Source organism: Engystomops pustulosus, chromosome 10, assembly GCF_040894005.1.
Source record: "Engystomops pustulosus chromosome 10, aEngPut4.maternal, whole genome shotgun sequence".
Classification (NCBI taxonomy): Eukaryota; Metazoa; Chordata; class Amphibia; order Anura; family Leptodactylidae; genus Engystomops; species Engystomops pustulosus.
The window spans coordinates 16,094,500-16,109,585 of NC_092420.1; the positions used below are offsets into that span (position 1 = coordinate 16,094,500).

Below are 15,086 nucleotides of genomic sequence, written 5' to 3' on the forward strand. Positions count from 1 at the left end.
GGTTATTCCCATTACAGCAAATTAATGTTAATGTTTTTATGATAAAAAGTTATACAGTTTTCGAATATACGTTCTGTATCAATACCTCACTGTTCTCTAGATCTCTGCTTGCTGTCACTCTATAGAAAGCTTCTATGTTCACTTCCAGTGGACAGAAATCTGACCGTGGTCACACAGGTGCACGGCTCGTTAGTATCATAGAGAGTAATCAGAGCCGTGTGCTATAACGAGCCGTGCACTTCTGTGACCAGGGTCCGATTTCTGTCCACTGGAAGTGAACATAGAAGCTTTCTATAGAATGACAGCAAGCAGAGATCTAGAAAACCATGAGAAATTGATACAGAAAGTATATTGGGAAATCGTATAACTTTTTATCATAAAAACATTAAAATTATTTAGCAGAAATGGGAATGCCCCTTTAAGAAAATAAATTTGCAGCGATCCGTCATAATTCACTGCATGAAACAAGTTTTCTCCGAGTCTGGAGACTTTTCCATATGTGACTGCGGTAATTCCTCTAAGTGGATTACCCTCCTCTCTATCCCCATGTTACTCCCAGCCGCGCTCCTGCGTACAATGGCAGCTGCCGATTAACATTCTAGCGGATAAAATAACTCCGCGTCTGCTGGAACTTTTCCATCGAGAGGAATTGGAAGTTCTGCGCAAAGACAAGGAATTCATGGAACATCAATTGATTATTAGTCATAACATATTCATTATAGCTGCAAACCAACGAGGATGCAAAGACTGGAACCAAAATCCATAGCTTCTTAAAGGGGATCTTCACCCTAAATTATTATCTTCATTCTTACAAGTTTGAAGATTCTTAAAGGGAGTGTTTTGACCTTGCAGGCTGCAGCTGGTGTTGTCCCTGGAGAGATGTGTATTCATACCTTTGTCTATGATCTTAGTAGTAACAAGAATGTGAGACGTGTATTTATATTCCAGGGTTGTAGCTTCTTCAAGTGCACTGTGCTCTTCACTCTCTACAGCCAGTGTAGAGACATTGTTTCTTGAGAGATGTATAATAATACCTGTTTGCAGGGGTGGATCAAAACTGCCATGGGTCCTGGGCTGTAGGAATATTAAGTTAGGGCCGAAGTGGACAGGAGGTGGAGCCGGTAACGGAGGCCCGTCATGATGAGGGGGACCGGAGCGACAGAGTTAAAGGGGCGGGGCTTAGGCCCGCGCCGAAGATCTCGCGGGAGCCGCAGTCTCCCGGGCTTAAAAGGAGGCTGGGACGGCCCCTTCTTCCTCTTGCCACGACGCCAGGGATTTGAACGCATCAGCGCGTCGGCAGAGGAAGAAGGTATGTCCCACATCCAGGACATCATGCGGGCGGCAGCAGCTGAGCACGGCCAGGATTGGCTGCGTGCGCAGCTGCAAGCCGCCTTAACCCCCTCTTCCCCGGCATCTCCTCTGCCTTCACGGCCGGCGCGACGGGCTCGCCCCCCGGAGCGCTTTAGGCCTGACTCCTCTCCCGCCAGCGTTCCCACCGCCAGCGGTACCGCAAGGCCCACCACCCGCCAGATCACCGGCGCGCGTGGGACACGTGCGCCCCCGACACCGGCGGCCAAGAGGGTTCGCCCTCCGTCTGCTGGGGCCAGGGGGACTTCCATGTCCCAGCGCAGATCCCCGTCCCGGGCCCAGCGGACCTCCCCACCACCGCAGAGATCCAGGAGAACCGCTGCCTCCAGGCAGAGCCCCCCGTCGCCCCGTGTGTCAGCTCCTGCAGAGCGGGGGAGGGATAGAGCATCCCGCACACCCTCCCTCTCACCGCCCGCCACGCCACAGGCCAGCGTGACCAGCAGACCCCAGAACCACGTGGTGGCAGCGGTGGTTCATACCCCGCTGCGCTCTTCTCCAGCACCCGTGTTGTCACCAAGAAACCCCCCACCAGCACGGCAGGCCTCTCCGGCCTGTTCTATCGTCGCTCCACCGGACGAATTGGAAGAGTTCCTGGACGCCAGCGAGGCCCTTCCGCTGCCTCAGAGGCAGCCGACTCCCGCAGGACCAGGCCCAACGGCTGTTCTACCCCCGGCGGGGCAGCCTGGTGAGTACCACACAGCCCCTTCCTCCTATTCCCCCATCCCCCTTCCCCCACCCCCTCAAATGTATTCCTTTAATGCCAATGTTCCACAATCAGGGGCCCCGTGTTCTCTCCCCCCCTGGGTAGCACATTTATGGTCAGGCTTCCAGGAGTTAATGGGGAGGGCATTAAACGCGGGTAGCCCAACACCCGTTTGGTCACCTCAGATAGTACCTGCCCCAGCTCCGGTTGTGCAGACGGCAGAAACACCGCTGCACGCCGAGTGGCGCCCGGATGACGGCCCGCGGAGCGAAATATACGTTTGCTTTGAGGGATGAGTACGTGGAAATTTTTTCACTACTTCCTTTAGACAAATTTAATCTAGATAAACCACGTCCAGAAGAGTATAAAAAGGAAGATGAGATAAAACGTAGGTACCAATTAATTCCCAGAACCTTTAATAACTGGTTCCAAGCATTTGCCATCCTAGCCAGTGTGATAGGTGAAAAAGCCCCTCAGCATTGCTCCGCTTTATTTTCTTATATGGATGCCATTGGGGAGGCGCATCGACTTTACGGAGGAATATCCTGGTTGCGCTATGACGAACAGTTCAGACAGAGAAAGGCGATGCGCCCCTCCATGCGCTGGGATCACAGGGACATTAGTCTATGGATGAGACTAATGGTAGCGGCTAGGATAGGTCCTCAGCCCTTTCGTGCAAGCTCCTCCTATTCACCGGTTACCCAGGCGACAGCTGTTGTCCCAGCGGGCGCTGGAAAATCAGGCACTTGCTGGCAGTTCAATGACGGCAGCTGTCGCTTCGGTAACACATGTAGATTTAAGCACGAGTGCTCCCATTGCGGTGGAGCGCACTCGGCAGCAAGATGTTTCAGAAAATCTCGAGGCCGTGCCTCCGATCCTTCTAGAAAAGGGGAGGACGCCGGTCCTAGCAAGCCAGATGCAGCCGTACCTAAGTAAGTATCCAGATCGGGAGGGAGCAAAATTTTTGTTAGAAGGCTTTAGTGTAGGTTTCAAAATTCCCTCAACTTCTAAACGAGTAACTTTGAGCACAAAAAATTTAAAGTCAGCTAGGGAACATCCACAAGTAGTTCACGAAAAATTGTTCAAAGAGGTAGCGTTGGGCCGCATGGCAGGTCCTTTCAAATCAATACCGTTAAGTAATCTTATAGTCTCACCGTTGGGGGTAGTCCCAAAAAAGGAACCCAATAAATTCCGCCTAATTCACCACCTATCTCCCCCCCCGGGGCTGTCAGTGAATGACGGGATAACGGATGAACTATGTTCAGTATCTTACGTGTCATTCGATAAGGCGATTGACCTAGTGAGACTAATGGGCCCTGGAGCCCTGTTGGCTAAGACGGATATTGAAGCAGCCTTTCGTCTGCTCCCGGTTCATCCTGAGTCCTTTCATTTGCTAGGCTGTTACTGGGATGGGGCCTATTTTGTAGATCAATGTCTCCCCATGGGTTGCGCGCTGTCATGCTCCTACTTTGAACAATTCAGCACTTTCTTGGAATGGGTGGTGAAGATGGAATCGGGCATCGATTCCATTATTCACTACCTGGATGACTTCTTATGCATAGGCCCCCCAAATTCGCATGTGTGCTCAGTATTACTGAGCACTGTTCAGAGGGTAGCAAATCTTTTCGGGGTTCCGCTAGCACCCGATAAAACAGAAGGCCCGGCAACAACCATGCGCTTTCTGGGCATTGAGATCGACTCTGTCGCAATGGAATGTCGCTTGCCACAGGATAAGCTGCAGGACTTGCGCGAGTCGATTGAGACGGCCCGGGTAGCGCGTAAGCTGCGATTACGTCAACTGCAGTCGCTTCTGGGGAAGCTGGCCTTTGCCACCAGGATCATACCCATGGGTAGGATATTCAGTCGCAGGCTAGCATTAGCCACGGTGGGAGTTCGTGCTCCTCTTCACTTTATCAGACTATCAGCGGCGCATAGAGCAGATTTGGCCATCTGGTCAACATTTTTGGCTAAGTTTAATGGCAAGACGGTTTGGCTTCAGGAATGGACATCCAACGAGGAGGTGGAATTTTACACCGATGCGTCTGGTGGTCTTGGTTTTGGGGCTTATCTGAAGGGCGCTTGGGTGGCAGAGGCTTGGCCTACGGAGTGGAGAGATGCAGGTGTCATCAGGAACGCTACATTAACGGGATTATTCACATTAGTGGTCGCCCTGACGGTTTGGGGTTCCAGATTGGCTAACAGGCGTTTAAAAGTATACACACCCAACGAGGCGGTGGCTCAGGCCTTAACATCATTAACAGCTTCATCCCCGCAGGTTGTCAATATTCTTAGACATCTGGTACTGCTATGTCTGTCAAACAATATATGGTTGAGTGCTAGACATGTCCTGAGCGAGCCTAATGCTACAGCATTTGCTTTATCTCATTTACAGTGGGAGTTGTTCCGGTCCCTGGCCCCGAATGCGGATCCCGTCCCGACCTACGTTCCACTTCATGTTTGGGATATCCCGTTCAGGTGGCATTGTCCTTTATAAAACAGTCCCTAGCTCCCTGTACATGGAGGTCGTACAATGTGACAAGGCTAGCTTGGGAACAGTGGTGCGAGGGGTTAGGTGTTAGCCCCTATCAAAACAATCTGGTAGTAGTTTTAGTGGGTTTCCTAGGTCACCGCCTTGAGATGTCGGTGTCCCCGTCAATCTTGCGGAGAGAAATAGCAGCTCTTGCATTTTATTTTAAACTGTTTTCAGGCCAAGATTTTACAAAACATTTCTTGATCAAACAGGCAATAAAAGGATACACCCGCAGTTTCCAACAGACACCCCGTATCCGTCGTCCAGTCTCCTTTGCATTGCTGCTGAAATTAACGGCATCTCTTCCTATGGCTTGCAGAGATGCCTATGAAGTAGCTCTATTTAAAGCAGCATTCGCCCTAGCCTTTTTCGGGGCGTTTAGAATTGGCGAATTGCTGAATTCCAGCAAAACCAAACCCGATGGTCTTCCGTACAGTGCCATATGCCTGACGGATAGTAAGATAGAATGTTTCTTGGCCAGATCAAAAACGGATCAATCGGGAAAGGGATCCACAATAGTGTTAAATAGTTTGCCGGATTCGCCGGCCTGCCCGGTAGCAATGGTGTCTCAGTTTTTGAAATCACGGCCCAAGGGGTTTATTCCTTTATTAATCCACAAAGATGGGTTACCTTTAACTAAATACCAGTTTGTAGTCATGTTTAGGAAGCTACTGGCAAATCTGCATTTAGACCCGCGGGAATTTGCTTCGCACTCTTTTCGTATTGGAGCTGCCACAGAGGCAGCTCGTTGGGGTCTTCCGGATGAGGTGATTAAGCAAATCGGTCGGTGGGAGTCAAAGCGCTTTAAGATCTATGTGCGCCCCAATTTAGTAGTGTAAGTTACTACCGGATCGATATCCCCCTCCCCCCCCCCCCCTCCCCCTCCCAACCTCCTCACTACCCCCACCTCCCCCCACCCCTTCCGGCTCTTTCGGGCATAGAAATGCAACAACGTTCCTGTTTTGTTTTTTAGCTCCGTCCAAGTGCCTGGTATGGATTGTAGGCCACTCTTTTGTTGTCTGGGGCGCACGCAGAGCTGATGTCCGTCCACAGGGTCGCAGGTTGGGCTTACCCAGAAGTGAAGCGGAAGTCCACTGGTTAGGAACTCGGGGAATGTTGTGGAGTGCTCTCCTCCCTCAGCTACATTACTATGCTCGGCTGGATAGGGAACCTAATGTCCTTTGTTTACATTTGGGAGGTAATGATTTGGGTTCGCGTACTTCTCAGTCGCTGATTAGAGATATTAAATATGACACCATGCGCCTGCTGTCTCTTTTCCCGGGAATCATACTCATTTGGTCTGATATCCTTCCCCGACTCAAATGGCGCAACGCCAGGTCGGTGTATAGGCTGAACCGCGCCCGGGCAAAAGTTAACAAAGCAGTGTCTAAGTTCATTACCCGACAAGGGGGGATCGTAGTACGTCACGACGACTTAGAGAATACCGATCCACAATTTCGTCGTGCCGACGGGGTTCATCTGAATGATATGGGCATTGATTTGTGGGCTTTGGGGATCCGGGATGGTATAGAGAGAGGTTTTCAGGTATGGCGGAGCGCACAGCAGTAAAGGGGTTTACTACTGCTCGCGTATGGCGGGGTCTATGAGGGCCAGTGGGGTGAAGCACTATACAGGTGGAAGTGGTTTGGTAACAACGAGCGTTTGGTCACACCAGGTGGGTGGACCTGGGAGGAGGAAATTGAGTGTCCGCGACACTTTTGTCACCCCACGAGCCGGAGCGGTGCGGCGTGGGGAATATTGCGCACACTCTCTTCTCTCTGGCCCTCATAGACCTTCTTTCTGCAGGTTCTTTCTTGTATAGTTTATAAATGTTATTTTGTAACATGTTATTTATGTTAATATATTTAATCCCCTTTTTGTATGTTGTTAATAAAGAGGCTGCTGTGGCCGCCATATTCCAACTTTTAAAGGTGTTTTCTGGATATTTCTTGATAAGATAAAGGTACACAGGGTTGTAAGGGGTGTGGGTCATAGGTACGGAGCACATCGGGAGTCCCTACATCATGGCCCCTACAAGTCTGGAATCACTTCCTACATCTGGTACTAGAATCACCTTCGGGAACGGAGGATGTCTCCCTTCTACCTGCTTTCAAGTTGCAGTTTCAGGACCTTTGAAGGACCTTCAAAGGTCCTGAAATGGCTCCTGTGTACATTGCTCGTGTGTATTGAGAGCAGAAACAGATGTACAAGGATTTAATGGATGAAGGTCCTTTTCAGTATATAATTTGGTGGGTGGTTTGGGTGGCCATGGGACTCCTAGAAGCCATGGGTTCCGGCTACGGCTAAAATCACCTATATAATAAACCACTTCTGCCTTTTTGTATTGTGTTAGTTTCTGCAGGACTGTGCAATATGTATATTCCAGGATTGCAGCTTCTCTGAGTACAGTGGAAAAGTATCATCAGGCCAGCAGCACACGTGGCGTTATAAACCCAAATTTGGGCTGTTTTTAAGCAGTCCTTAAAAAATGCATCCGTTTTTGACCTGTTTGAATTAAGATTATTGGGAAAACCGGTCAAAAACTGAGGCGTTTTCAAAAAACGCATGCGTTTTTTAACAAACTGCTTAAAAACGGACCAAAAACAGGTTCAAAATGCAACATGTGCCACCGGCATTAAACTGCTGTGCTCTAAGTTCTCTGCAGACAGTGTTTGTGATGTCTGTGTTGTTAGTAGCTGCTGAACTGTGAAAATAGATATATACGGTAGTTGCACTGGGGATGTGGCTCTCAGCAGACAGTGTGAGGTATTGTACCTGGAGAGAAGCGTAATCATACCTCTGTATGTGTGGTTAGTAGCAGCAGGACTGTGAAATATGGATTTATATTCCAGGATTGCACTAGGGGCAGGTCCTCACACTGCTGTGCTCTTAGTTGTCGCAGATGTTATAACATGCAACTATGTTTAGTATGTGAATTCCCTGCAGCCATTTTATAAAATAAAATGGGGATCAGCGGGACCCCCATTATCAATATACATGCACTGAATGGGTGATAACTCTCTAGATAAAACCGCAAGGATCTCTGGTTGCTGCTAGATTACACATTTCCATAAATCATTCAATCCAGGATTACGAGAGTTCAAAGGTTAATCTTATCAAGGATTAAAAACACATTATAAGAGAAAATCTGCTGCAATAAATGTCACATTGCATTTAAAGGGGTTTTCCACCTTAATAGAATGGAGGGGAATGACAGTTGGATCGAGCAGCTCCATTCTATGGCCATACTGTGTTACTACAGTTCAGCTGCTCCTGTTACATTGGATCCAATCTCTGTGTTAAATCTGGTGCTGATGATCTAATATTGGTGACCTATTGGTCATCCATATCTGTAAGGTTCTCCAAAAACAAAGATGGCACAAAGATGTGTCACACATATCCACAGGTTGTATATAGTATTGCATTTCAGCCATTTTCACTAAACTCTTATACTACACACAAATAACGGACTAGTATGACGCTACTCAAGGCAAGTCAGCGGTCGTGTAATACCAGATACAGCCTGTGGACAAGAGTGGCGCTATTTCATGTTCCATGTGTCCATGTTTGTCTAATCCTATATAACCTAAAATAATGATCCAAATAGCCACCAGTGCTGCAACGCATAGTAAAGATTTGCCTTTAACTAGGCCTATAGTAGACAGAGTTCCTTCTGTGACGCCTTGTAGTGTCATAGCCTGGAGGTGCAATGTAAGACGTACAGTGTTGGAGGGTGCGAAGAATCCGGAAATTTAGCTCTTCTAAGAAACTGTACAATCTAAGATAGGTATGCTGGGAGTTATAGTTTTGCCGCAGCTAGAGACTTAATCTCTGGAGACTATTGTTAGGGTTGAGTTCAGACACTAGAATTCTAGGTAGATCCCTCCAGACCAATCAGAGTTCAGCTTCCGTTTTTCCAAAACCGTAACATTCTATCAGGATTCTATTGGTTCCATTCTGTCTTTGCATATTCTTGCCAAAAAATTGGGCCCATAAGCAATTGACCCCAAATGTATTATGAATGAGTAATATAACGGAAGTATACATCTTATAGGGGATATATAGCAGTATAATGGGCGTCACTCACCTCCCGCGTACATAGCGGCCAGCAACAATGAGGAGATCCAGGCGATTTCACTATAAGACGCTCCGAAAAACTGCTGGATTTCTTTGAAGAAAACGGTGACGGCTTTGCAGAAGGAGTAGGAGAATCCCATCGAGATGAAAGCCCCAAAAACCACCACCCATCCCCAGCCACCATCAGGGGGGGTGTACCCCAGGTCTCCCATCACTGCTGGAGCCATTGTTAGCTCAGGACGCTCTTCTCATAGATCTATAATATAAGCAAAAAGTAGATTAAGTCTAAAAAAATAATTACTTTATCTTAACACACGTCTACATTGAAAATTTAAGGGGTCTTCCGAATTATTGATGTCCTATGGATAGGGTGGGTCATTAGAATGAAATAGGCAAAGGTCTGACACTTGGGAACCCCACTGATCAGCTGATTCAAAGGAGTGGAAGATGAGCTGCAGTAACACAGTTTGGCCACTACACAAAGAATGGAGCTGTTCCCATTGCTCAGTTCTCTGTGTTATTTGGCTAAATGAACTGTCAGGATCAGGACCCTACAGATCTCATATAGGTGTCCATTTCTATGTGTATACCATTAGTATCATTACACTGGAGAACCCCTTTAAGCGGGACATGTATGAATGTATTTGCATGTAGCTGATTTAATACAGAAATTTCGGTAATTGTGTTGATTGATGAAATTCCTACAATTTTCAGCAAAACAAAAAGCAAATCTGCAGTTTTTGAATGCAGACTATCACATAGTTAAAGGGGTTTACAATTAAGGACATGTTTCCTATGCTCCATTGATTTCTATGGGACAGATAATGGGGGCTTGGGGCCCCCATTCTGGAGATCGCAGGAAGCTCAATATTTGGACCCGCATGCATTTAGACCTTTATACCCAATCCTGTGGATAGGGGATAAATGTCCTTGTTAGGAAAACCCCTTTAAGTAAATTTGCTATTCAGGAGCATGGGAAAGATGGGTATAAGCTATAATGACAGCAATACAGTCACCCGGCTTTCCCTGAATGACATACACCATACCAGCATGACTCATTGATTCCGGTCTACTAGTAATGTCAGATTTTGGGGGAAAATTACTTCTAAATGGGGTAAACTGATGGAACACTGAGCAGGTTAAAGGTGAAGCTGCCCGGATTGTATCATATCTGGAGGCTTAATCCCCCTCGGCACCACAGACCGCCCTGTGTTCATGCTGAATTTACCACATTAGACGTTGATCCACATTAAAGCTCCCGCGTCACATGTTCCTTGTAAATCCTTTAAATCAAATGTAATAAGCCGGGACTCTGGGGACGCTGAAGGCTGACGGATCACAAAGGGGTCTATTATAGACAAGTTACACTCTGACAAATACAATTACTCCGAGATATGAACCCAAACTACTGTAGTGTAGCTGTAAATGTCCTGTGTTCTGTCATGTTGTACATAAAATATCAGGTCTACTAATAGCATGTTACAGAGCAGGAGGAGCTCAGCTGAGCTACTCTATACCTATAACAAGTTGTCTGCAGATAGGACACTGTACAATCTGCTTAGCTCCTCCTGCTCTATAACATGCTGCCTGCAGATAGGACACTATGTAAAATCTGCTCAGTTCCTCCTGCTCTATAACATGCTACCTTCACAAAGGACACTGTACAATATGCTCTACTCCTACTGCTCTATAACATGCTGCCTGCAGATAGGACACTATGTACAATCTGCTCAACTTCTCCTGCTCTATAACATGCTGCCTGCAGACAGGGCACTATGAACCATCTGCTCAGCTCATCCTGCTCTATAACATGCTGCTTGCAGATAGGACACTGTGAACAATCTGCTCAGCTCCTCCTGCTCTATAACATGCTGCCTGCAGATAGGACACTATGAACAATCTGCTCAGCTCCTCCTGCTCTATAACATGCTGCTTGCAGATAGGACACTATATAGAATCTGCTCACCCCCTTCTGTTCTATAACATACTACCTGCAGAGAGGACTCTATGTACCATCTGCTCAGCTCCTCCTGCTCTGTAAAATGCTACCTTCACATAGGACACTGTATAATATGCTCTGCTCTGCTCTATACCATGCTGCCTTCAGATAGGATACTATGTGCAATCTACTCAGCTCCCCCTGCTCTATAACATGATGCCTGCAGATAGGACACTATGTACAAACTGCTCCGCTCTCCCTTCTCTATAACATGCTGCCTGCTGATAGGACACTACGTACAATCTGCTCTGCTCCCGCTGCTCTATAACATGCTGCCTGCAGGCAGAGAGGACCCTATGTAGAGCATCATAGGGCTCTATGCTGAGCTGACAATGGGTTCACATCTACTTGTTGTTTATCACATGTAAAGAGGAGACAGGATACCTATGTTCCAGCATCCTGTTGCGATCCAGTTGCATCTACATGAAAAATAGAGCTGTGTTTATTTGATTTTTCTGTTGACAAACAAGTGCACAAGCACCAAGATGGAGCGCTGGTACACTAGATCTGTATAGAGAGGCTGCTCCAGTCATCTCAGGGAGCAATGAGGGGTCCAAATGGGGTACATCTGACCCCTGTTCTCATGATCTGTAAGGGTCCCATCACTGAGACTCCCACTGATCAGCAAGTTAGGCCCTATCCTGTGGATAGGGCCTAACTTGTTTTGTAAGAAAACCCCTTTAAAGGAAATCTACTATTTTAATCCATCCTGATAAACCATGGACATTACTCATAGATCCAGGGACCGTGACTGGGGTTATCTTCTTATATTTCTTATCCATGTCCTCATTCCTTCTAAAAATTAACTTTAAACATTATGCTAATTAGCCCAAAGGGCTCCTGGTGGTTTTACCAGAGCCCGTCTGTGCTATAGCTTCACAGGCTGTTATACTGTCTCCCCCTCCATTCCCTCAGCACTTCACCTTCCCTCCACCTGCCTAATGCAATCATATACCAGCAGGGAAGTTTCAGCACTTAATGGGAGGGGGAGGTGTTCCTCTACACTGTAATAGTCTGCGAAGCTGCAGCACCAAGGTGCACTGGTAACACCCTTCAGGCTTATTAGCATCTTTTTGAAAGTTGATTTTAGAAGGAAGGAGACCATGGATAACAAATATAAGAAGATTACCCTAGTCCCAACGGCAGTGCTCCTGGTTTATCATGATGAGCTACCTGCTCATGAACATGTGTTGTATTTGTACTGTAAGCAGATCCGTACTCTGTTTTGTGGTCCATGTGACTTCACTGTGTAATCAATTTCTGAGCCAAATGTCAGCAAAAATTCACATTTCATCAACCAATTACTAGAAAAATGTGCCATATGGCGTCTGGCGACTAACTATAGTGGAGCGACTATGAAGCATCCATGATAAGGAGACAAGAAGTTCTTCCTAGAGATGATGCACCAGTGACCCGCACCCATCAGACATTGGGGGTCCATTCTATGTCCCATTACATTACATATCGACTACTGCAGGATGGAACATGTTCTAACACATAATCCTTCAGCCAGACTAAAATATTAGTAATTTATAACAAATACCAAAATTGTTTATGTAATGTAATTTTATCAGCACGCAGGACCCCAACTCTACTAATAATCCCCCCCCTCCTCCAGAATTCTAGGACATAGGAGGAAAATACAGATCTGATACAGATACAATGTATCAAATAATAACAAATATTGTACATAGTATCTATTGTATCTAGATACACTGCAATGGTAAACACAGAAGATGTAGAAGGACTGAACTTGTTTCATTTAATGTGCATTCATTTGTGAAAGCCCTTTGCTGGTGTTGATGTATTTTACATGGGACTACAGGTTTCCTTCTGTATACAACCCCAGCACTGTTACATCTGTAATATACAATTGTTTGAATAAGTTTTCCAGGGGTTGATCCTACCATAATGTGAGTCCCCTCAAGAGCAGGATGACCCAGTGCTGACACTCCCCCAGCACTGGGAAAAGATACAGCATTTACATGGGACTTCTCTATATACAACCCCAACTCTGCTACATCTGTAATTTAAAATAGTACACATAAGTTTTTTACTACTGCTTTTCCTACCATAGTATAAGCCCCCAAGAGCAGGATGTGACCCAGTGCTGACTCTTTTTCATTGGGATAAAATAATGCATTTACATGGGACTGCTCCTTTGGTCTGTACAAAGCTGTGCTACATCATTCATTTCTAATAGTACAAATAAGTTTTCCAGAGGCTGGTCCTACCATATTGTGGCCAGTGCTGACTCTCCTCCTGCACTGGGGATAAGATGATGCATTTGCATGGGACTGCAGGTTTGTTTTATGTACAATCCCAGCGCTGCTGCATCAGTCATTTCCAAAAGTGCAGTTTTCCAAATGCTGATCCTAGCATAGTGTGAGCCCTTAGTGCTGACTCTCCACGTGTGCAGAGTGAAGTTCCCCCGTCCCAGGAGCTTGCACTCACTTACCAGATGACGTGGAGCTCTCTGCTGCTGCTTCTGCTGGTAAATACAGCTGGGGGTGACAGAAAATAGTTTTTAGTCCAGACCTTATCAGTATATGAAGAAGGCAGGATGCTGGGAGGAGCCCAGGCTCACACCATGCACAGCACAGACCTGGCCCCCTGCTCCTTCCTCACTCACCTACACAGGGGGGGGGCTGGAAAAGTTTTTGTAGAACTTTGGGATTGGTGCAGACATCAGCAGAGCCCACATTTTCCATGCATACAATAAATCAGAAGGACAAAGGAGCCAGTGATGATCAGGGGAGAGTGCAAATACACCAGTGACTGCTGCTGCAGAACCTCTTGGGGAGTCAAAGTACCTGTATATGACATTTTTGAATTTGCAGGTAGTCTTCATCTTGTAGCAAGCCTGGATTGTGCATGCTGGGAGTTGTAGTGCTGCAGTAGCTGGGGTGTCATTGGTTGGAGATCACTGCATTGGAAGTACTCTGTATGGGTTGTAATATATAAAAAATGCCCCATTTTTGGGGGGGATGTAAGTAATGTAATGAGATTTCCTGACTTAACCCCTTCCTTCATGACCACTTATGCGACTTATATATGGTCAATGGTTTCTGTACAACAAAATGGGCAATAGCAATGAAGTCCACAGAACAGTTCAGGGGGGACATAAAAAAGGTCACAATTTATAATAAACATATACAACAAATTTTTTTAACCCCTTGAAGACGTTACTTTTCCAATGTTTCCATTTCTTGATCTTTTTGACTGCATTTTTTGGTACAGGTTTTTCTGCATCAAACTTGTAATAAACTTTGTAACTATCAATCAGATTATATGGATTACTGGAAGGCAGATCAATTGAATTTCATTGCTCTGGAATTCAGTGTTAACCATTGCATTGCAGGAAAAATGAAAATATGGCCATTATAGTGGTTTCCAGAGCTTGTGTCTATCCAGTGATTGTGTCAATATCCCATCCACAGTATATAGGGTCTATATGTCCGATTTCTGGGGGTCTGACTACTAGAAAGGAGGTGCCCTATGCCCTTTTGTGCCTGTGTTCCATTCACCCCTATGGCACTATCACTGCCAAAGAACCACAACTACAAGGGCCAAAGTAATATCTGGCAGCACCTTACCCTTTGAACTTCCCAGCTCAAAGGTCTTCAGATATTTGATCCAATGTTGACAGACTGACCATAGACTGACCGCTGTTTTACTAAATGTTATAGCGCTCAGAGGTGGAATATGCAATAAGAGCGCCCCTTTAAATGGGCTCGGTCACCAGATTGTACCCCATTAAACAACCAGCCCCCTCAGGTAGGGTATGAAATGACCTTCCCATAGTGTTAGTCCCCCAAAAGCAGGATGGCACCCATTGTTGTCTCTTCCCCTGCACTGGGGATAAGTTGATGCATTTACATGGGACTGCTGGAATTCTCTATATACACTCCCAGCTCTGCTACATCTGTTTTTTTCTGAGGCTTTCTTATCATAGCGTGAGCCTCCGAAGTGCAGGATGTGACGCAGTTCTGTCTCCTGCACCAGGATAAGATGTGGCATGTTCCATGGGACTGCAGCATTGCTATATTAGCAAGCCCATCACTGCTACATCTGTAACTTGCAATAGGGCAAATATGTTTTCCAGATGCTTTTCCTATCATAGTATGAGCCCCCAAGAACAGGATGTGATCCAGTGTTGACTTTTCCCTCAAATTTACCCGTCCCCTCGGGTAGGGTATGAAATGTCCTTTCTAGAATTCCCCCTTAGAATGAAATCGTACCTGTTTACCCATAAAAATAATTTCTACAAAGTCATGTGAAATTGAGCAGAGAAGAATCATATTTTGCCTGAGATGAGTCAAGTTTGAGGCTGCAGGAGAAGTCACTTCAGAAACTACTATCTTCAGTGCTATAGAAACATGCTGGTGATGTCATATTAAAGAATATTA

At 46.2% G+C, this 15,086-nt stretch overlaps 2 protein-coding genes across 3 annotated transcripts in view; one reads left to right on the forward strand and one right to left on the reverse strand.

Annotated features, from left to right (window-relative positions):
• Window positions 1-13,283, reverse strand: part of LOC140104027 (monocarboxylate transporter 2-like) — a 32,154-nt gene extending 18,871 nt beyond the window's left edge. Inside the window, exons 1-2 of one of the 2 annotated variants that reach the window (XM_072127358.1) lie at window positions 13,136-13,283; window positions 8,689-8,934 (exon numbers count right to left, since the gene is read on the reverse strand). In XM_072127358.1, coding sequence (XP_071983459.1) covers window positions 8,689-8,905 — 217 coding nt within the window. In that variant the 5' untranslated portion in view covers window positions 8,906-8,934; window positions 13,136-13,283. Of the gene's footprint in view, window positions 1-8,688; window positions 8,935-12,911; window positions 13,057-13,135 lie in introns of those variants that run through there. The other variant, XM_072127359.1, reaches the window with a different exon arrangement.
• On the forward strand, window positions 1,129-6,497 carry LOC140104367 (uncharacterized). The gene is made up of 2 exons (XM_072127893.1): window positions 1,129-2,053; window positions 5,575-6,497. The coding sequence occupies exons 1-2, from the start codon at window positions 1,138-1,140 to the stop codon at window positions 6,168-6,170; spliced, it is 1,512 nt and encodes a 503-aa protein (XP_071983994.1). The 5' UTR covers window positions 1,129-1,137; the 3' UTR covers window positions 6,171-6,497.
• Window positions 13,284-15,086: the final 1,803 nt, after the last annotated feature.